The sequence below is a fragment of the Chanos chanos genome, chromosome 10 (assembly GCF_902362185.1).
Source record: "Chanos chanos chromosome 10, fChaCha1.1, whole genome shotgun sequence".
NCBI lineage: Eukaryota > Metazoa > Chordata > Actinopteri > Gonorynchiformes > Chanidae > Chanos > Chanos chanos.
In genome coordinates this window covers 18,147,302-18,170,297 of record NC_044504.1, presented here as the reverse complement: position 1 = coordinate 18,170,297, position 22,996 = coordinate 18,147,302, and the positions used below count along the sequence as shown (strand labels likewise).

The 22,996-nt window shown below is 42.4% G+C and overlaps 1 protein-coding gene across 1 annotated transcript; it reads right to left on the bottom strand.

The window, feature by feature from the left end:
* Positions 1–1,983: 1,983 nt before the first annotated feature.
* sptb (spectrin, beta, erythrocytic) lies at positions 1,984–21,727 on the bottom strand. The gene is made up of 36 exons (XM_030785936.1): positions 21,181–21,727; positions 18,051–18,202; positions 17,533–17,706; positions 16,480–16,586; positions 16,280–16,360; positions 16,071–16,186; positions 15,835–15,947; positions 15,539–15,726; positions 15,313–15,430; positions 14,942–15,100; positions 14,439–14,741; positions 14,169–14,319; positions 13,042–13,912; positions 12,656–12,793; positions 11,773–12,532; positions 11,380–11,582; positions 9,750–9,840; positions 9,476–9,622; positions 9,059–9,328; positions 8,584–8,808; positions 8,396–8,485; positions 7,916–8,200; positions 7,527–7,657; positions 7,120–7,324; positions 6,498–6,721; positions 6,221–6,371; positions 5,843–6,087; positions 5,622–5,760; positions 5,454–5,538; positions 5,165–5,361; positions 4,264–4,331; positions 4,098–4,161; positions 3,556–3,812; positions 3,232–3,405; positions 3,049–3,091; positions 1,984–2,856 (listed from the first exon to the last, which is right to left on the bottom strand). Exons 1-36 carry the CDS (start codon positions 21,725–21,727, stop codon positions 2,668–2,670), a joined length of 7,461 nt encoding a protein of 2,486 aa, XP_030641796.1. The 3' UTR covers positions 1,984–2,667.
* Positions 21,728–22,996: the final 1,269 nt, after the last annotated feature.

Genomic DNA, 22,996 nt, shown 5'->3' with positions numbered 1-22,996 from the left:
TGCCATTTTTCGGTTACTCAGTTTCCATTACTTGGTAGTACTATTAGCTTTGAGTTTTGGAACACCTGAATCAAAATTAAAGAGCAAGACTTTCAGGACTGTCTGGACACACCTTTTGCAGTGTGGGGTATTGACCTAGATGTTGGCAATGTTTTAACAAACAAGAAATGACACAACAAAATCAGTCAGACGTTTTCATAAACAGTTTAATGACACTACAAAATCAGTCAGAAGACTGCAGATTAAAATAAAGTCAACACCCAAATTCAACAAAACAAAACAAGAGGCACTCTGTCTCAAACAAAAGTTTTATTGATTCAAGTTTTATCTCAAAATATTTCAAAGTTGTGCCTGTAATGTTTTGAATACATGGTTCCCACATAAAAATCTAGATGAAGGCTAGTTAATAGGGAGCAGAAGGGAAAGTGAGAAGACAATGGGTTTAGACTGTGTGTGTATATACAAAGGTAGAGCTCAAATTAAGCTTCTGTTGGATGTCTTAAGGTCTGGTCTAGGAGAGGGAAACACATGGACCCCAGGAATTGTGCCACTGGAACTCTTAGGCCTTGTTTACACTTGATTTTAAAATGCATCTTGGGTGATTGGATCACAAGTGGACAGTGCTAAAATGCAAGTGTAAATGACCACCAAGACACATTGTGGTCCGATCACTCAAACCACTTGCTGAGATGGTCTGGGACGCATTTGACCACATATCTTTTGTAGTGTAAACGCTAGTGCGTCCTGATGCATCCCCGACAGAGACTAACGTAATAACCTGCTAGTGAAAGTGACGAGGCAGTAACGAAATCAGAACACAAGTGGTCAGCTGGACACCTTGGAAACGGATGATAGACACAGGTGTAAACAGAAGTGTGTCTCGGCTGTCCACTTGTGATCCGATCGCCCAAGACGCATTTTAAAACCAAGTGTAAACAGGGCCTTGGACTTCTGAAATTCTCAAACCCAATAAGGGCCTTTGTGTTTTTTTGTAAGAATTACTGCCGATTACCCACATTTTGATTTTGCCTGCAGAATGCCTTTTCAGATTTAATGTTAGGATAAGTCTGAAAGACTGAATGAACCATGGATGACAAGTGAGAGAGACAGGCATTGTATAGAGTGTTTAAGGAAGTATACAATAAAGAAATAAAGTATGGCTTCAAGGCTACCACAAAGCATTTTTGAACTTTCACACTTTATACATATAAGATGCACAGCATTAAGTTCCATATACTATACTGCATATATTCCTTGTTTTAGAACAGTGAGAAAGACAGCAACCAATCACTGTCAAAAATAAATCTAAACATATGAAGCACTTATCAAGGGGTGGGCTTCAGGTGAAATATATGTATATATATGTAATTCCCAACAATTACTTCCTATGCCCCTCCCCCAGCAGTTTCGAACATATTACATTCATATTGCAAAGACACACATTTTCCATTAACACCCTTCCTCTGACTGAGTAACTAATGTAAAAGAGCTGCCAAGTCTCAGTGGGCAAAATGTTTTCATTAGGCCAATGCACTGCCTGAATGACAGGTGAGTTATGAATTCATAGTTGTAGTTCTTTACATGACTACATGGTTCATAAAATAATGTAGATGTGAGTAGCATGACACATGCATGTATTATATTCTTTCTCCAAAATAAAGGACAACAATGACAGGTCAGTTTAATAAAGACCTGCTGAGGCACACTCATGAGCCAGAGATTAAAAAGTGGAACTCCAAATCATATAGCACCATATAAAAGAAACATATCCCATCATGCATTTAATGAGAATTTTTTTGTTTGCTTGTTTGTTTTTTTGTTTTTATATTTGAGGCCAAGAGCAAAGGGAAATCTCTCTATGACAGCTGTGGCATGTCACTTGCTCTCTGATCCACTCTTGCTTTCGTAATACCATTAGATTAATGTATCATTTTCACCATCTTACTGCATTTAATCAGTTTCTTATATTATCTAAATTAGTCCTCTAAAAGGAAAAAATAGTCTTTACAATATAGTTTTGGTGCAATTGATATGCATACTTGATTCACTAGTGCTTTTGCTATACAGTAGTGTACAGTGTAAAACACGCTCAGAACAAAAACTCCCTGATGGCTAAATAACATTTACAAAACTTTCCCAATGTCTGTTTCTAATGGAAAATCCATAATTTCAGTTCCATCCTCAAAAGCAAAGAGCACAGTATAATATTTCACAACCATTTTACAGAATAAGGCAGATAAACAAAATGACACCTATCATATGGTTTTGAAATACAGATTATAAATTCTGCATATGACAACATGCATAGAGGAGGCTATAACGAAAGAACAGAAAAGCAGAAAATTTACAATCAATCTTTGGTTGAGGATTGAAAGAGCATTCCTGTGCTTTTATTCAGATACAAAGTGAATCTTATTTGTGTCAGAAAGTGACATATGAAAATCGGCAACAACTCTCTGGCTTACATACAGGCTGCAGTGCTATACTCGATCTACATTATATAATATAATTCAATCCTTACAAATGAGTATAATATAAAAAGTAGTAGGATAGTGACAGAAATCAAAAGTCTAGCTGATTGTTCATTTCTTTACCTCCACCTGTCTTTTTCCACCTCACATTTCTACATTCCTTTTTCTCAACACGCTTGGGCTGACAGCTGTGCCCTCATTTTTTCTTGGTAAACAGACTGAACCTTTTCTCCTTGTCCTTCTTAGCTGATGGGGCTTCAGGGATGGTTGAAGAAGAGGGTGGAGGCAAACTCTGAGCCCTGGTCCCTGAAGGTCCTGGGACCACCTCCTCTGTCAGGGGCTCAGCCGCCCGAGCTATGGCTTGAGTCCAATTCTGGAGGTCCTCCTGTGAAGAGAGCAGAGAGTAGATTGACTGCAAAATGCCTTGTAGGATTTTCATAATATTTTTGCTGAAGATCCAATTTTCAATCTAGTATGCTCAGATAATGTTATCTATTATTAATTTCTAACCATTTGATAGTTATTAATTGATTGTATGTGATTTGTCTGATTAAGAACAACAACGAAAAAAACTCACCTCATCTTTACACTGGAACAAGTACTCACTACCATTCCCTAAACTGAGAGAGAGGAGAAGGAGATAGATACGTGTTAAAAACAGATTGTATGGTTAACCCTGTTTGTGCACTGTATCGAGAAAAATGACACGAGAAGTACACAACAGATGAGAGTCAAACCATAACATCGTCAGGGTTCTCACCGAAGTTTGAACACCTGCTTCTTCTTCTTGTAATTAGTCAACACTTCACATAATGCATTGCTAAGAGACAGTGGGTCCTCTCCATGGTATGTGACACCATGGCCAAAGCTCTTGGCATCCTTGTAGGCTGAAAGCTGACCAGGTTTCAGGACACAGTAAAGATTGTTCCAAGACCTGATATAGAAAAAGCCTGGATCAGTAAAAATATGTAATTCTTTTGATTCAATACTCTTCAATATTCTTAAATATTCTCTCTTTATTTGCAAAATTTGTTGCACAAATCAAAGTGATGCTGACAAAATAAGGATGTTCTGGAGAATATACCTGTTTGCTGCTTTCTTGTTTGGACCCTCCATTTCGTGTTTACGGGCCAGCGTTCCCTCGAGAATGACGGCCTGTGTGCGTGGGGGCTCAGTTGGGAGAGTGGCAGCCCGCTCTTGTTCTTTAGGGACCTCTGTGGATGTAGATGGTTCCAGATCTAAGGATCCACTCTCACGGATCTCTGAGAACAGGGGCACAGTGGAGTCCCCTGCTGTACCATCCCCTCGCCCAGAACTGGGCTCCACAGTTGCAATGCCAGACTGCTGAGAAGTACACACAGATATCACAATCACAAGAAGGATTACAATTATTAAAAGAGAGGAAAACAAGAATGAAACAAAGAAAGACGCAAGACACATTCATGTATTTAAAAGAACACATGGTAAAAACAAGGACAAGGCCTGGTGGGAGAGATGAACATCACAACCAGCCCTTGCTCTTACACACAATCCTCTACCAAAAAGGAACTGAGACGTTTTCTTGACTGAGAGATGGGAGCATAGATAGGATGGTCACCTTAATGGCTTGTACTTTAAAATACTCACCAATGTCTGCTCTTCTGTGGTGTAGAGCTGTGAAGATTCCTCAGCGAAGCCTGTGTCTTCTCTCCTGGAGATCAGAGGTGAGACATTAAAGGTCATAATCCATGTCATCATACGGATATTGTACAAGTCTCTGCCTTATACTCCAGATGAAATGGGTGCACCTTACCTGCTTTCCTTCTCATCCTCCTGGCTCTGTAGTTCCTGTTGCATCTTTCTGAGTTCCAGTAGCTCCAGCTGAGAGATGGAGAACAGATAATGAACTCTGATTTAGACTAAAACTCATTGTCATATTAACAGTAGAGACATTGTTCCAAGAAGTCACTGGCACAGACTAGCACATACAAGTGTGCTCACACAGATGCACACACATGTGTGTGCTCTCCTTTTTAGATACACACACACACACACCAGGGTTTCCGTTAGCCGGTAATTACCAGTTTTTGCCTGGTAAAATTAAAAAAAAAAAGATAAATTAAAAATTTGCCAGTCAAAATGTCTGGTAATAATGCTCATACAAAACCTAGCTATGAAGGTTATCCCTGAAGAGGACATTTGTGTTTTGACAGCAAAACAGCCTGGAGGAGGAGGAGAGAGTGATGCGGCTTATGTGCACTGCAAGCTGCAGAGACACACTGGACACATTTGATTTCAAGTCGGCAGCAGAGGACTTTGCCACAATGAAAAAAAGGAGAAAATAAAATGTTACCTGATGCCATTTGATGCCATGTAGGCCTAGTCTTTTTTTAAAAACAGGCTACAGATGTTATAGGTTACAGATGTTTCTTACTAGCCTATGTTTTAGCGGCTAATAATGTTGAGGTTTTGCTCAATTGTTTCTGTTCGTTTTGGTTAATAATTACTGCTCATTAAATAGTCAAAATGATTTGGGGTCACTGTCATTCTTTTGTCAACCTAGGTGTACCTTGTATTTGCATTTGTAACATAGACTATTATTGAAACCTGACCAGTAAGTTTCAAATTTGTCTGATAAATTCTTTCCAGACACCGGACTGGCAAGAAAAAATCCTAGCGGAAACCCTGCCTCCCACGCATATATGCACACATACCGTAGTGAGGCGCTCCAGTGCAGAGAAGCGTTCCTCCCAGGTGGCAGTGGATTTCTCAAAGGCCTCATGTCTCTTCAGAAGTTTCTCCACCTCATCCACTGTTTGGCCCAGATCTCTGCTAGCCACATAAGGCTCCTGAGCTACTAGCCAGGCCTCTGCAACTGATGCATCCCGTGCAAACTGGCACACTTCCAGCACTAAAAGACAATATTCAGATTCTCTAAGCTATGGAACGTGGTGTGTGTGTGTGTATTTAAATGTATGTTTCTGTATCTGATTTCATACTCACACAGTCGAAGCCAATCCCATCTGTCGTCCCATTTCAGCATCATCTCCTGCTTCTTCTCCATCAACTGCATCAGTTTCTCTTTAATCTGCAAAAAATAGAAAGTGCCATATCACTGATTCTGTCCCACCTTGACGCAGTAGTCTCCAGTGCTTCCCTGTGATACCTCACCTCAGCTGAGTCACGATGTTTGCGTGCCAAGAGTGCCTGACCTAGGCCCACACAATCATTGTATTTAGGCTCACGGGTCTCGATCTCTGCACGAATCCCCTGGTGATACTTCATTAGCAATTCCACCGAGGACACATCCCTACAGGGCAAAAAATAACACAATGTCCTACCATTCTCTTTTTCTATCACAAAATCCCTGCTTTTCTTTTCCTCTTGCTTACCTGGGCTTCTCCTGGGTCTCTATCTGCTGAATAATGCTCTCCATCCAGGCCATCAGATCTCTCACCATAGTGAAGAAGCGGAACTTGTTGGCCGTCTCCTCAAGTCGTTTCCTCCGGCCTTCACAGGCATCCAGCAAGCCTTTCCAGGCATCTACCACTTCCTTCTCCATGTTCTGAATTTCAGTAGCCTGGTCCCCAGCATACTGGGCATGCAGACGAGATGCTGTCTCCTGCAACTGCTGTACCTATGGGGACAAAAAGAGTAGAGATTTGTGTAACATGTCCTTTGTTGAGATCAGGGCTAATAGCATTAATGTTAATGAGTATATTGTGTATATGAATAGATGAGTATATACAGTGAGTAAGAATGTTCTTTACCTGTTTGCCCAGAGTGCTGATGTCTCTCTCAAATGCAGCATGCATGCGGTGGAAAGACTCTGCCTTGCTGAAGTCCTCGCCAAGATCATCAGGAAGTTCATTCTTTTTCTCCTGGATCTGAGAAACCAGCTCCTTCCCATCGCAGAAATATCTGAGCCACAGGTAAACATTAGAGCACATTATTCACCTCATAACAAAGATTGGTTATAATTTCCCATTAGACACACTTCAGTAGTTATACCCAATCCCTAGATCATTTTTTCAAAGTCACACCCACTTGAGCAAATCATAAGAAGCAGTGAGGAGTTGTGCACGGGTGTCAATTAGCTCCAGAAGATCTGCCCAGCTTTCGTTTACACCATCCTTCCACTCTGCCAAGGTGGCTGCCTCAGTGTGGCCAGCCTCAATCAGCTCATCAATAATCTGGTTCACCGCATCCACACGCTCCTGACCAACCATCCCTGTTTCCCGAGCAAACTCACGGAACTTATCACGCAGGATCTGAGAACACATAAATCCAGTGAGTTGAATAACTAATAAGCTTGACATGAGCACCAAAAATATGTAGCGATCAATTTTGTTTTTATATCTGAGAAACATGTACCTCTCAGAGCGTTCCATTAAGCAAGCATGGTTCCATTTTGTATTATGTTTCAGAAATGCTTACCAAGAAACATTTTTCAGAGAATTTACGGAGTAACTCTGGAACACTGATACATACTATTCTGTATTTACAAATCTAAGTTATAATTAGTTCAAAAGACATTATTTTTATGTGTTCAGAGGTTACAATGTAACAGTGTGTAACATGTACAATGTATGTGTGTGTGTGTGTGTGTGTGTGTGTGTGTGCGTGTGCGTGCGTGCGTTCATATGTGCATGTGGGTGTCCTGTGCTACCGTCACGTGGTCAAGATCCTGGCCCATCTCTTGTGATGAAGCGACCACATCACGCTCAGCAATCCACTGCTCCAGGTCCTCAACCTCCCGACTGAGCAAAAAGTGGTGGTACGTGTGATCCAGCTTCTTCCTGCGGTCCTCTGCTAGGTCCTTTAGACTGGCGTACTGTTTGTCCACCTGACCCTGCCTGCGAATGATGGCCTCTCTGTGTTGGAAGACAGAAAAGTAGACAATGTTTTTACCTAAGGAATATAAGCACTTAGATCCACAGCGGTTTGAGTGATTTGCTTAAAAGTGTGATGTATACATTAAAAATGAAATTCTGCTCTCACAGTCATCATATTTTAAATGGAAATCATGGGACAAATTTAAGCCAAAAGTTTCACTGGGTGTGTTGCTTGACATACCCATCAGGGTGGTCCTCAGCCAGCATACTTTGAGCCCGGTCAGCCAGTTTCCGAATAGAGTCTGAATAGTCATCTACAGCTTGCTTCAAGATCAGGTGTCGTTTAAGCATAATCATAGCACTCTGCTCATCCTGTGGGCAGAAAAGACCAAAGAGTTAAATCAGTGACCTTGAGGATAAACACACAAGAGTTTAAAATTTAACCTAACTCTAGTATCATTTGACACTGCACATTTTTCCTGCTTAAACACTGAGGGGTAACAAACATAACATAACATCAAAGCTTAAGATCAATGTGGTGCCACTACTGTACCAAATACTTATTCATGTTCCTATGTAATGCCATGACTAATCACTGCAGACCAAGTTTATTCTTCCTGTTGTTCTCACCTTGGCCTTCTCGTCAGCGATCATGTAGAGTTCCTGCTCTCCAATCCAGGCTTCTGCCTCATCAGCATCATTGTAATACTGCTGAGCCAAATAGGAGCCATTCAGCCGACCGCGACGTTTTGTCATCTCGTCCTGCAACCTTGCCCATATCTCCTCAAGCTTCTTCATCTCCTCTGCCATGCGATCTGCCTCTGGGCTACCCTCTGCTGCTGCCATCATACGTCGACCACGTTCTACCACCTCATCCACCCTTGGCTGGTGGCCCTCAATTTCCTTCTGCAGAGTCTGTGGCATGGGTGAGAAATGTGGGCTAGCCATGCTTGTTCTTCAAAATGCCAAAAACTTTAAATTCTTGTTCTATCTGTTTTTAAGTTAATGATGTACTAGATTCTTAGTTTAATAAAGGGTAAATTGCAGTGTAGGAAAAAAATGATCATTTTAAGACATGGCCTTGTAGAACAAAAGTTCATGAGAACCAACCTGGTTTTTCTTCAGAAGCAGCTGGACTGACTGGAGATTGTTGCCATGCTCTTCTGACAAAGCCATGGGCAACCTCTCCTCCACCCAGAGCTGAAATATAACGAAACAGATGATAAACCCTCAAAATAAGAAAAAACACAAATGTGCTCTAGTATGTGAAGCACATGTGTCATATGTAGTGCTCTCACAATTTCATCAGCAAGGTCCCTGTAGAACTGGTAAACAGCCTTGGCAGCCTCCAGCCTCCCTCTTCTTTGGTCAAGAGGAGTGAACAGCTGCTGGAAGTCCCTTTGCAAAGCCTGCTGCTCAACCTCCAGTTCAGGCTGGTCTTCTCTGAGTGGTGCATGCTTCTGCACAGCCTCCTGAAGCTCTTCCAGCTCCCGTGCCCTATCACGCACCTGGTTCTCTGTCAACTGAAAGTGACAACAGATTAGAAGTTCAACAGATCCATTATTTAAAGAGTCAAAAGGAAAATCGTCTTTGGCTACCAATAGATGAGCATGACTTCAACACATTCTCAGCATTACAGAAGTTACTTCAAGGAATATGATGTGTCTGTGTTGTTGATCACAGAACATTTTGAAAAGAAACAGTCTTTCAGGAATTCTTAATTGTCTAATGTATGTGAAATATGAAAATGAACATGAATACACAAAGTCTCACCTGATGTTTTTTGAGCAGTCTATTGGCACTGGCAAGATCTTTCACTTCTTCATCCACATCACCCTGAAGCTGCTGCTGCAAGTTGGCCAACGACTTCCTCAGGTCAGCCAGGCTCTGGTCAAAAAGCTCAGAGCGGTTAGCATCAAATAGGAGTCTGGCCTTCTCTTGTGTGGTGTTTTCTAATTGATCCCACAGCTCGTGCAATTTTTCCAAGCGGTCTTTCACAATGGGCTCAAATTCTGGCTTTGATTTCATCAGCTCCTCTCCCTCCTGAAAACATAAAGATATGTCAAAGGTCACACTCAGAAGTCTCACTCTAAATATTGTTGTAGTCTAGGGCTCCGAGAGAGATACGGTGGCACAATGTAGCATGCAAACAGAAATATAATTTCACAGTAAACTCCAGCAGTCTCGTACCTGGTCTATCTTGGTGAGCCAGTCCTTGTTGGAGGCCAGCTCAGCCATGAAGGCCTGGTGCTTCTGCCACTTGCTGTGAAGATTACGAGCCTCATCATACGATGTATCCTGAGCAGTTAGCATCTTCTCATTTATCCACAGTGTCAGCTGAGGGATTTAAAAGAAAAGGGAGGAAGAGAGAACGGGATGGAGATAGAGGTGTGAGAGTTGAGATAGCATGTAAGGTTTGACAAAATGACCTGGCATAAAATCCACAAAGACAGAGATTACTCACATCCTGGGTATTTTGCAGGAAATGCTGAAGATCCCGGTTATCCTTTAGTTTTTCTGAGACCTCATTGGCCTTGGCTCTGTTTGCATTATACCTGTAAATGAAATAAACACATGGTAACAGTTTCTGCATGCAAAAAGAAATATTTTATATTTTCTAAGTAAACATAAACAGATAGAGCTTAACCAAACCCATTCAGCTTCTCACAGCTGAGAGCACGCACTGTTGGAGGGTAAAGCTCTCTGCTTTGAATCTGCTTTCAAAGAGGTGCACCGTTACTCTAAGATCAATACCCATCAGTACAGGCGCCCAGCTCCTACTGCCCTCATCCGACATGCCCTGCACTAATGGGAAATTATAGGTCTCCCCTCTCCATCCTAATGATAACATTTTCTGTCTCACTGCTGACCCAGCTCCACAACCAGGTTCAGAGCATCAGCTCAAGGTTGTCATTACCACTACCTGGTAAAGGGAAATCTGAAGATGTTTTACTGAGTAAAACTTAATGTTAAAATTTTAAACCAATTATTTGCCCATGCTCTGATCAATCATATCAATGTAGTAAAACATCAGTACTAATACTAATTTAACATTGTTAAATCATATACAATGGAAACTGCTTATAGTGATCACGTCTATCCGGGTGAAACTGATCACTATAAGTGGACGATCATTATAACCGATTTTTTTTTCTTTTTCTTTATTTCTCCTGCAGATTACCATCATGACATTTATTACATGAATATAAAGTAACGAAACAGACAGCGTTGCGATTTATGGAATTTTATGGACTCTTTCAAAATACAGTAGGCCTACAACTGTTTCAAATGCTTCTCAAATTACAGTGCTGTACAAATTAAATTACTGAACTGTGTATAGCGTAAAAGTATTGTGCGGTTTACAAAATACAGTAACTTCAGTAGTGCAAATACAGTAGTGCAAAGTCATGGCTTGGCTGGGATTTAAGAGCATTTCTCAATTCTTAACAGAATGGAAAATAAACTGTAGGCTATCAATGCCGAACTGGTAGCAGAGATTAAGATCAAATTTATCCGTAAAATATTCTGAGGAACACCAAGTTTCGCTGCTGCATCTCGTTGGGTCATTTTGGCAGTTTGTCATAAGCTTCGATGAGTCTACGTTTGTCACTGAGAGAAAATTACTTTCTTTTTCCCGTCTAGATTTCTGTGCACGCACCATAGCCTCAAGTGGCCAGTCAGAAGCAGACGGGTTACCGATCAAAGTAAAGTTTAAAAAAAGGATTTTATCCATGTTGTCACGTATGAAAAGACCCAAAATGAATGCTGTAAGCAGACTACTTGATTACTATAAGTGAATTATACAGTACTGTAGGCCTACTTGTACAGGAATGATTCTGTCCCAAGCTTTTTGATCCAAATAAGTGGCTGATCACTATAACCGTGATCACTATAAGCAGTTTCCACTGTAATTTGAACAATGTAATTTTCCTGTGACTGGAGTATGGTTATTTAGATATTGGTAAAAGTGATCAGATTTAAAAAAAAAAAAAAAAAAAAAAAGGGAAAAAAGCAATGTTGCTACTTGAGTAACCCATCACTTTGAATGTGAAAAAGTGTATGAGAAATTACAGCACAAGTAGCAAATGGCTGACCTGTCTTGGATGGAGCCCATCTTATCCTTCACTCTCCCTGAGTAAAGATTCCCGCTATCTATGAGCCTTTGACCACTCTCCAGTGAGTTGACAATCTTCTCCTCATTTGCATCCATGGTGCTGACAAAGTCCTCATGTTTCTTCAGGGCCTTCTCAGCTCCATCAAGGGTGTCAGGCTGGTCCAGATGAGCCAGAGTGTACTCCTATAAGGGAGAACATTATTGGAGACCCTAGACAGTTTTCTGAATTGGAATATTTTTCTAAAACATATGCTTTTTTGGTTTCCTAAGCTACAATGGAAACATCTATAATATAATCAGTAAATGAAGCTGATCTGTACTTTACTGATACATTAGTCAAAAGGCTTTAGCAAGATAGCACAGGGATTCATACTTGGTTGTTTAAGATTGCTTCAGCTTGCTTGGCATCTCTCATGAACTGCTGGAAGCCCAGGCCCTGGTCTAGGAAGTTCTTACGGCTATCCCACATCTTGTGCAATTCATCCCAGCCCTTATCCAGACCCTTTAGCCTTTGCTCCAACTGCTGGTACTGAGGGTCATCTTCTTGACCTTGGGTTACGGCCACTCCTGTGTCCCTAACACGGTGGTAGTCCTCCTCATGGCCATCCATGTCTACTCTCACAGCATCATGCAGGTTAAGGAGCTGCTCTGCCTCAGGGAGTGAAGTAGGCATCTCCTCAGATGCAATAGCTTTCTGAGTCTTGAATAGCCATGACTGGAAGTCATCCATATCCTGTAGGAAGGTCTGCAGCTTGCTGACCTCACCTAGAGAGTCCTCACGATCCTTTAAAGTACGCTTGAGTGTGTCCCAGGCTGTATCCAGGGCGGTTTGTCTGGCCAGGATATCAGGGGCATTCTCAGGGTGGTCCTTCACAAGTTGATCAGCTTCACCATGAAGGAAATCAAGCTTGTCTTGGATAGCAGCCAAGTCTCTCTCCATGCCAAAGAGCTTCCTCTGGATGGTCATGACTGCAGCCAGATCGTTCCCTAGGTCCTGTGTGGATTCAATGACTCGTGTTTTGTCCTTTATCCATGTCTCTGTCTCATCACACTCCAGCCCATAGTTGTGCAGGCTAAGGGCTGAATCCACCTTCCGTTTCTTATCTTCTACCATGGCTTTGAATGCCTCCCACCTACAAAGAACAGTCATGGAAGTTGAAGGTCTACTTAAACCATAGTTCTACACTGAAGCTGACAATAAGAAGTAAAACAACAGGTGAACTGGCATTTCCTTTCCTTTGCGGTTTGGCTCTTACCTCTTGTTGAGGCGAGTCTGACAATCTTTGACTTCCTTTATTCTTGGATGTCTGCTGTCCTCTAGCTGTTTAGCTGCTTTGTTGACATCATCAACCCTCGTTTGCATGTTGCCCATCTCTTGAACCAGGATACTTAACCTGAGAGAAATGGAGCAGTTATATGCATGGCAATACGTGTTTCACAAAGCACTTTATTTGCTAAATAAAATTCCGATGTTCAGACCACACCATCCTGGATAGTGAACAGAATGACATTGCTGTGAGTAAAGCCTGCATAACCACAAAATATCATCAGTTTAAAGTCAAGTCACTAAAACTGCATGCCAATTCTTTGAGTTACACACTAGTCATCCCACACATACACATACTTTCTCTCACAGACATACCTGTTCTGCACAACCTCCAGATCCTCCAACTTCTCTGGAGTCTCCAGCCCCACTAGCCAGGTCTCTTTTTGTCCCATCCAGAGTTCACAAGCATCTGTTTCACTGAAGATAGTGTACAGTGCCATGGTGTCATCCAGCTTCTTCTGACGTAGGTCTGAGAGTGAGAGGAGCTCCATGTATTGATCTCGGATATCCTTCAGCCGCCGCTGGATATCAGGAGTGTTACGCAACTCCTCAGGCAGTGCGTTAGCCTGCTTGTTAAGAGTGTCAATTGTAGCTCCATTCTTGGCAGCCTCATCCCTAAGATCACGATGCCTTTTGAGCAGCCGTTGCGTGGTATATTCATCGTGGCCAACTTCATCACTGGCCATCTGCCGTGTGGCATCTACCAGCCAAGCCTTGAGGTCATCAGCGTCACCCTGTAATTGGAAGAAACGCTGTGTGTCCTGCAAGTTCTGCTTGCGGAAAGCAGCCAGTTCTTCCAGCTGCTGCCACTGTTGCTGCACACTGTCCATACGTTGCTGCACTTTGGGGGCACCAAAATGCTTTGCTTCCACCATAGCTCGGCCTTCATCCATCACCTGCTTCAAGTGGTCACGCCGGGCACCCAGCTCATCTTCAAATGCACTGTGCTTACTCTGTAGCACCAGTACACTGGTCAGGTCCTTGCCATAGTCCAGCGAGGAGAAGATGTGCTCCTTCTCTCGAATCCAGCTCTCCAGCTCCTCTATCTCCCAGAAGAAGTTCCAGAGGCGACGTGACTGCTCCAGACGGACCTTCCGCTGTTCTGCAAGTGTACAAAGCTCCTGATAGCACATGTCCAAGTGTTCTACACGATGCTGGATCACCTGTGGATCACATGGTTTATAGCCTATATGGGAAAAATTCATAATGGTTAGACATGCATGATGATTTATAATTATGTCATATCATCTCTCAATTATCATCCATGTCAAAATTTAGATGGAATAATATGGACCAGCTGTACAATATTATGTATTGTGGGTAAGAGACATTGAAGTATCATGACATGATATTACAGTGTTATAATAAAGGATGAAGAGAGATCATAAATCAGGATACATAATTTAAAAATCAGCTGTGATGGATTAGCACAGTCTACTTACTGTCTCCATTTGCAAACTTTAGAGCAGCTGCGTTGGCTGAATGTACTCTCTCCGCCTGAACAGCGATGTCTGCCTCCACCAGGGCATGCTTCTGCAGCAAGTCCTCCACCTCCAAAAGGTGCTTCCCAAAATCAGGAGACAGGAGCCGAGCCTGGATGAAAAAATCAGATCAAACTAAATTGCCACTGAATATCAAACATTGAGCAAACACTCCTTTATTGTGATGTTTACTACATAAGCAAAAGTGTACCTCTAACTAGTTCTGTTTACCTTCATCTCATCCATCCAGTTGATGATATGCAGCATCTCCTGAAAAATCCTCTGCAGAGTGAGGTTCTTGTCCAGTCGGCTCCTACGGGCACTCAGCAACTCCTGCAAGTAATCCCACAGACGCAGAATGTTGTCCTTGCGGGCATCAATGCGCTTAGCATCGTGGTAACGCTCAGACTCCAGTTCCCGAGACATGGCCACCAAAGCCTGCACGCGCTCCTCGTACGCAGCAATGTCTGTCTCGATTGCATCATGCTTCTTCTTTGCTGCCTCCACTGCAGGCAGATCATAGCCAAAGTTGTCCTGTGCACCAGAGGACACAATAATGAGCACACAACCAAGTTTGCACAGAAAATACTCTGAAAGGTTTTATGCAATTCAGTGCAGAGAAGTTAGGGAATAAACGTAAGTAAGTATGAGGTGGATTTATGTACATTGAATATGTTTGTATTTAATGTGACCCTTGTCAGTTTTCCAAAAATCTAAGTACAGCTGTGTGGTACCTGTGCTACCAGTCTCTGGTTCTCCACCAGCCAGGTTTCTCTCATTGCAGCTTTCCTGTCAAAGCGACGGGCCATTTGTTCCAACTTCTCCTGCCTGATAAGCTCATCCCTCAGGACCCTCTCCCGCTCATGCTCTGCTCGCTCTAAACGCTCCCATGCCTGACATAGGGAACACACACATACATGGTCATCACACATCCATGTTACTTGTATCCACTCATGTGCCTATAACAAAAGATATTGGCGCATAATCATCGAATACATTCCATTTAAACTGACTTGCCACCAGCCTGAAAGCTCAAAAATGTTTGGGACTTCATTTCTCAGATCAGCTTCAGGGCACTACTGTATTTATGTCTGCAGTGTCTCACCCTGTTAATGTCTGCCACTAGCGCTCCCTCTCTAGGAGTGTACACCCTTTGGTTGTTGGCCCTCATCCGGCTTTGGATGGTGAAGAGCAAAACTTCCAGATTTCCTTTTTCCTGGAACCTGGATATCAAGATTTAAAACAACTCATGAAAGAAGGTTACCTTCTTAACAATCACAAAAGGTGAAGAAAACAAAGGGTGGCATGAAGACTTATCATAATTTACTCACTTGGGTGGCTTTTCCATAGTGCGGTAGGAGTTGAAGGCTTGGAGTTGCTGTTGGACACCAGTCAGCGAGTTTGCAAGTTTGCGGTTGTTAAGGACAAGGATTGTCTGTTCAATCCATGTCAGCAGGTCTGAGGACAATGTCTCATACTTATCAATCATCTTCTCTGTCTCAATGGCATGGTCTAGCACCTGCAATGTTTCCAAATCAAAACAAGTGCTGATTAAAACAAACTCATCTTAACTGTACAGTCAGACACACATGCACTGACACAGTCAGAAGTGCTGTAACTACGTTACCTTCCCAACCCTCTTTCCTTCCACTGCAAGAGCTTTCATCTTGGAGAAGTAATGGTAAAATGCCACAACATATGTGATGATAGACTTCTCATCTGGATTTTCTGTGAACACATCTGTAAACAACACAGCAGGAGACGTGTTATTTATATTAACAGTTTACCATTTTAACATAATTTCAACATACTTTGTTTGAGTTGACACTTAATCCCCACTTAGTCTTCAAACTTGTCACTTGCCTTCTGGGTCCAGAAGTTTGGTGACACCAAGCTTTTGCTCTGCTACGTTGAAGGCATGCTGAAGGTTGTGTGTGGGATTGGACCTTTGCAGCTTGCCATAGTCCACCAAATCTGGCCTGATGGAGAGAAGAATAATGGCATGAGGGGTACAGTGGAGGGACTAATGATTTAATTCTTGGCATTTACTTCAAAATAATGTGTTTCTGTACCTGTGTTTATGTATGAGGGCATTGAAGGCCATACCATCCTTCCAGCTGGTGGTGAAGTTGGTGATATTTACATTTGGATATCTGCAAAATCACAGCATTGTCAGAGGAAGTTCAGTGGGTAACTGTAAAATGTCCACAGTCACTGAGTAAAGTAAATGAAACACAGGAGTTCCATATAGTGAGGTACTGATCATGCTTACCCTGCAGTCTTCATTTGGCACCAGAGGAGGAGTGCATCCTTAGCTGAGCGAGTCTCTTGCTTGCCTGTCTGGTCAGCCTTTCCTGTCTCGACAACAATGTCTTGAATCTGTCCACAAAATTAGATATGATTTAAGTAAGCTAAAGCTAGCTGCACAATATAAAGCTGAGAAGAAGAGCACAGTGCAGTGAGAGCAAGTTTTTTCCCAGACTAATCTGTAATACAAAACAAAAGATTACATGGTCATTAAAAAAGTACCCAATTAACATAGAGATCTATGTAAGGGTGTTGTTTTCTCACACATTAATTAGAGACTTTGATTTGTAGTGAGGTTCTCTGAGAGTCATGGTGGCATTGGGAGCTAAATTTGGACTGTTTTATGCTTCTCTGTGGTTTTGTACATCACTGTGGGGATAGAGGCAGAAAAAAGAGCAGTCAGTTTTTTTCTCTTCTTTTGTAGGAATTGGATTATGCAGCACCCTGTATTGTTTGAACCAGACAAGCTAAAAATAGCAATGCTGTCAAAACAGGTGATTAAAAATAAATGCAAGCCTTTCCCACCATCAGACACAAAACAAAAATCAAGCTTGCTGGAGGTCCTCTGTAATTCTATAAAAGGATGTCTAGTATCCCTACAAACTGCTGTTGGCAAAGATATTGATAGTTTGAGGATACGATGCAGGTCTATTTTTCCAGTTTTGCTTTTGGTCCCATGTATGGTTTGCTAGTTACAAGTTTGGTGTAATAATTAAAAGCTAAATATAGCACGTGCCACATTGCTTACAGCCTTAATGGCAGCAACCTCTCCCTATCCCACAGCACTAGCTTTTTTCTTCTTTTATCCTCTAGCTTTCTTCTTAAAATGTAATTAATTGGCACATATGAATATTTATTACCAATTAATGATTAATTACTTAATAAGCGGTCATTAAATATATTACAGTTGTACCAGACAGCATGCTGATTTAAGGGTTAGTAATCTTTGTTTGTATTTAGTGATGTCACCAGTTGTGCCTTATAAATCAGGGACAGACGTGGACATAGTTCAGCTGACCTGGAAGCGAAGGATGATGGTCCAAATAAGGCCGAGGATGAGACGGTGATTTCCATCAACAATATCATGTGATCCCATGTTTTCTAGATGTACTCTCTGCTCCTTTAGGAACTGCAGAGCTTTGTCCACATTCTCCAAGCAGTGAATCCTCATGCGTCCCTTTGTGGGCTTAGGCTGAACAGAAAATATAACAAAATATTTCAGCTTTGATCAGTTCGCTGCACTGCTTTGTGTGATAAAACAAGTAGATTCACATACAAATACACACATGCACCCACTCAAACACCTTGCATGCTGCATTCTTGGGACACTCCTCTGACTTCCATTGCAAGAAAAATGAAAGAAAAACAAAGAATAACAACCTAACCCTAATGCCAACACTAACTCTAACCAAAAACACTTTTACATTTTTGGTTATACCAATAACAGCGATATCTAAAAAAAAGCCCCTATGCAATGGATTTTACCAGTGGGAACTATGATCATACACGCAGGCACACACACACACACACACTCACCAGCCGCTCCCCTGATAGAACTTCCAGTAATTTGATGAGCATGCGACCATCCCGCAGGTCCAGATAGAGGTCTGAGATTCGGCAGCTGACCCTGGCCAGGATAGAGTTCACCCATTTCGTGAAGGTCTTCTTCTGGACAGCCTCTCTCTCATCTGAAGGAAAGAGACAGAAAAAGTCTTGCTGTCATTATGTTGCCTCTGATATAACAGTGGTCAAATTTAAGTGGTTAAGTTCTCAAAACAGTTATTATACTCAGAGTTGAATATGATTAGAAATGGTTAGAATATGTAAAACTCTATAAATAGAACCAGTGTTGAGAGAGTTTGAATGAACTTGACAGAAATCTACATGAGCAGAGTTGCATGCTAAATTCACTGCATTTTTGGAGCCATATTTAGAGTGTGAACTTAAAAAAATAATAATATGGGGGTGTGTGCAAGTGTGAAATACCTGTCAAAGTACGACAGATGGAGCAAATCCTCACTGCAAAACCTTAGTTTTGAAAATATTTTATTACTTTAGAAGAGTTAGTAGGAAAGGAAGCATAGAGGGGTCCCAGAGGAATGTGTTCCAGTTTGAACCATGTAAAGTTCACCGCTGTCCTCCTTCTCACACTCCAGAGCTACCTGTGTGTGTGTGTGTGTGTGTGTGTGTGTGTGTGTGTGTGTGTGTGCGTGCGCGCATGTACGCGTGCGTGTGTGAGTGTGCATGTGTGTGTGCGTGTGTGTGTGTGTGTGTGAACATAAATGTCTATGTACATTGGTGCTTCTTGAAGTACTTTCTTAAGAAATGCCATGCCATGTTTATCCATGGCTTCCCAAAAAAAGGAACAAAATACTGCATGCTTAATGATGAACACTATAAATGATTTAGACCCCTTGGTTGCCGAGAGACCCAGGAGAGAGGGGGGAGAGAGAGGGAGAGAGAGAGAGAGAGACAGGGAAGGAGAAATAGAGGGAGAAAGAGGGGAGGTAGATGGAAGGCAAATGGGAGGGGTAGCCTGGAGATACTGAAAGGTAGAGCAGCAGGCCAGTGTATGCATTAGAATGAAAGAGTAAGAGTGGGATAGACGAAGGCGTGAGGAGTTGTGTGCTTTTAAGTCTGGACCATACAGACCCTTGAGATTACCAGGACACTATCTCCTTTTTTTCCACTGAAAATTGGGAAAACAGTTGTATACCAGTTCTGCTCCTCTGGTGTTTCTTTTAAAACATGTATGTCATGTATGTTTGAGTTTCACTAAAAGAAGGAAGAATTTTACACCACCATAGTAAGAGTCTCTGAATTAATCATATCTCCCCACGTTTCCACAATGGACTTAAAAAACTACAGTACACAAAGCAATCACAGGAACCAGGATCACCAGCTAATTAAAAAATAATGACAATTATAACATGCAAATATAGTCTGACAATACTTGGGAATGTGTGCACGCGACACAGAACAGGAGCTCCACTAAGAGAGACAGCTTTGCTTTACTACATCACAGGAGCTAACATCATGATTTTATTTAAACAGCAGCGTGAACAATCAAACTGAAGTTATAACTAGGAAGTGCAGGTGAAGCAAAGTGATCTTTAAAATGTCTTTATGAACAGTATTAGTTGAACTGGAAGTAAGGATGCAGTGCTCTGACTGAGTTCAAAATGCAGCTTAACCACATGTATTACTACACGCTTTCTAACCCTGTGAGTCTTTAAGATCTATTCAGCCATGAGAGGAATTCTTACAATTATTCTGCAACGATTCATTGGCATACAAGCAAATATCCATTGCCAAAGATGGTTCTGGTAGTTCACACCTTGTTAAGCACTAGCACTGAGCAATGTCATGAACCACCGCTAAAAAGTGCTCTACCTCTGCCCTCAGCTGCCTTGAGCAGGCTGTGTGTGTGTGTGTGTGTGTGTGTATGTTTGTGTGTGAGTACCAACCTGACTAAACACTGCTCTGTTTCACATGAGTTCTAAGTGATCTCAGTCCTGTATTCTGACTCAGGCGACAGGCCTCTGAATTATTCACACTGATGGATTTTCCCTGTACAGAAGAAACCTTTTTTCCCACAGTCAGCCCTAACTGGATGTGGCCTACAGCTCTGGAAAGCTCCAATGTGTCTAAGCGAAGACCAAACACTTGAACATCAGCACAGACAGACAGTAAAATTTCCTTAGCTACATGCTATTGCTATCTGAGTGATACATACACAGGGTACAGGGCATAGACAACAGGATGACTGCAGGGCAAAGGTTACAAGATCAGAGCAGCAAGGTGATGGAAGCAGGAGGTGGATACAACAAGCAGTCCAACAGCCTATGCCACAGAGCTATGCTACAAACAAACAGAACAATACAGTTTTCTAAAAATGAGCTATTATTAGACATTGATGCTCTTTAGTTAAATTGTTTCGAAGCCTTAAGGGTTAAGATTGGATGAAGCTGTCCTCCAGGAGTTTCATCCACAGAAGCTGAACAGCGAGACAGAGTAAATATAAAAAGAAGAGGCTGTTTAGCTCTTTCCCAAATATATATCTTTCCCCCACAGTGCTAATGCATTTCTGTCATCAGGGAGAGCAGACTCTCATTTTAAAATAAATTTGCAGTGACAGAAGATCTCTTCCTTAAAGAAAAAAAAGTGTGCGAATGGTAAGAAACTCATCTTAATATGGATATAAAGGAGAATATGATGATCTAGCATGTCAGAATCCAGTACAGGTCATTGCCTTTTAATAACTCCTATCAAATCTTGTCTAATTCTGTAGAGAATGGGAAAAGGAAAAAAAACATCTTGTTCATCTGACTGGCACAAAAAACATACCAACCTTTTTATAAGTTTCTGTAATGAATTATTTAAAGCTCACTCAATGAACAATTGGGGCATAGACAAAATAAATAAATAACTACAGTACATTTTGAACCGAGAATGGAACCGTGGAAACGTGGCTCTCTTTTCCACCTTTCCATCCACTTCTCCTTCTCCAGCTCTCACACCAAACAAGCCTCAGACATACTCGCTTTAAACTTCATCGATACCTTGCACAGTGACTGACAAGACAGAAAAGGAGAGGGTGTCCTCTGCCTTACTGAGGGTAGGGAAGGGGCAATGGTAAGAGTTCACAGCTCCAGCACGACAATACCTTGAAGCTGTCTGAAGCGCCCATCCAGGATAGAGTTGAAATAGATATTGGAGGTGCTGTAGCTGAGCCAGCGGGCTCGTCTCATGCTCCGAGATGAGGATGTGGCCAAAGGTTGAAGTTGCGATGGCCGGGGGCGTCTCTGTGTGCATGAGGAAGAGGAGGATGAGGAGGAGGAGAGGGGGCAGATTTCCAGCGACGCTCCAGATGAGGGGATATCCAACAGAGTGCCATTTCTTTCAGGCTGCTGCTGCTGCTGCTGCTGCTGCTGCTCCAGCTCATGTTTGTGGAACCTGTCCACCCTTGCTCCTCTCTTCATCTCACCCTGCTGGGTGTGATGGACTGGAGGGGTGCTCTTGCTCCGATTGCCCGTCACATTGGCCCTGATTGGGGTTTCTTTGGTAGAGGCGAAAACTCGACTGCCGAGCTCTTTAGTTGGGGCATTAGACCGGAGGGCACTGGTCTCTCTGCTGCTCTTCAGGTTGATCTTCACCTCCCTAAGCCGGCTCTGGCTGACAGGAACAGCCCGGCACAGACACGGGCTGCTCATCCTCACTCCACTCTGTGCTACGCAGCCGGTACAGCTGGCCGAGCAAATTACTCCTCTTCCCTCTCCTTCCCCCGACTCTCAGTCCTCCTCTCCTCTTCCTCTTCCTCTCTCTCGCTCTCTCACTCTCTCTTTCTTGCCCTCTTTCCCTCCCTCTTCTCACTTAAGTAGTGATGCTGCCTCTCTCCCTACCAGCATGCAGCTCGAAGTGGCTCTCCCACGCCCTCAACCATGCATAGAATATGTCCCCACACACACTTGCCCTACACTGACAGCTATGATGTCACTAAATGGGAAGGGCATAGGAAGTGTGCCAGATTTGTAATCGAGCTAAAAGTAGTGCTATGAAACACAATACCCTTGTACAAGCATGTACTGATGTATCAGTAAAAGGTGATTTGTTGGAATTATGTGGCATCACTGTAATGATTGGCTGGTAAATTGGTTGCTTGTGTGCGTGGTGTGACTACATTCAAGTTTAGTATATATGCATCATCATGTATCATCACTTGTCTTCTCTACGTAAATACACATGCACGCTTATCTTTTTATAAGCTGTAAATCTGTAATGACGGATCAGGAACATCTCTCTCCCTCTCCCTCACACACACATTCTCCCTCTCTCTCTCTCTCTCTCTCTCTCGCTCTCTCTCTGTGTCTGGCAAGTAACTCTAATTGCATTACAGAAACATCAGTGCACCAGCAGCAACACATAACACCAGAGACATTCTCCCCTTCTCTTCTCCACTTAAAGAGACAGAACACTGGACTGAGCTTTCAGAGACAACATCAGTCTATTTCTAACAGCTCAACAGAGCTTTCATAGACCAAAAAACAACAGTTAAAATGACTGGGTTAAAATGACACTCTCTGTCCTTAAGGCATGCTTCATCTCTGCATTTGAATAACACAGTTCTTCCAACACTTACCCAGCACATTTACTGCTGTACTTTAAATATTTCAAAGTCGGTCAGTGGTGAGGAAATATTAGGATAGTTCTGTGTCTGTGGCCTCAAAGAAAACTATTTAAAACCACCCTGTCCCTCTAAGCACTAACCCCATGCTGGCAGGGGAGGGTACTGTCATATATTATCAGCTGCCTCTTATCACGTCACAGCAGTAATGGACACGGAGGTTCGCAATGCTTCCCAGATCCATTCACCACTAATCTGATGCCCCTGACCAATCACTGGGAGCTGCTGCTGCAACAGGGAGACAAGCCCTGACAGCTCCCCACTTGTGAACAGCATGCAATTGTGTGAAAAAGATGCA

What these genes read in the sequence shown, in the direction of transcription:
- sptb (XM_030785936.1), bottom strand. Translation starts at nt 21,727, where the DNA reads ATGAGCAGCCCGTGTCTGTGCCGGGCTGTTCCTGTCAGCCAGAGCCGG. An exon ending in AAGGAAAGAGGGTTGGGAAG is followed by an intron (nt 15,727 to 15,834) that starts GTAACGTAGTTA and finishes GAAACATTGCAG; the next exon opens with GTGCTAGACCATGCCATTGA. An exon ending in ATGGGCTCCATCCAAGACAG is followed by an intron (nt 9,841 to 11,379) that starts GTCAGCCATTTG and finishes TTTCATTTACAG; the next exon opens with GTATAATGCAAACAGAGCCA.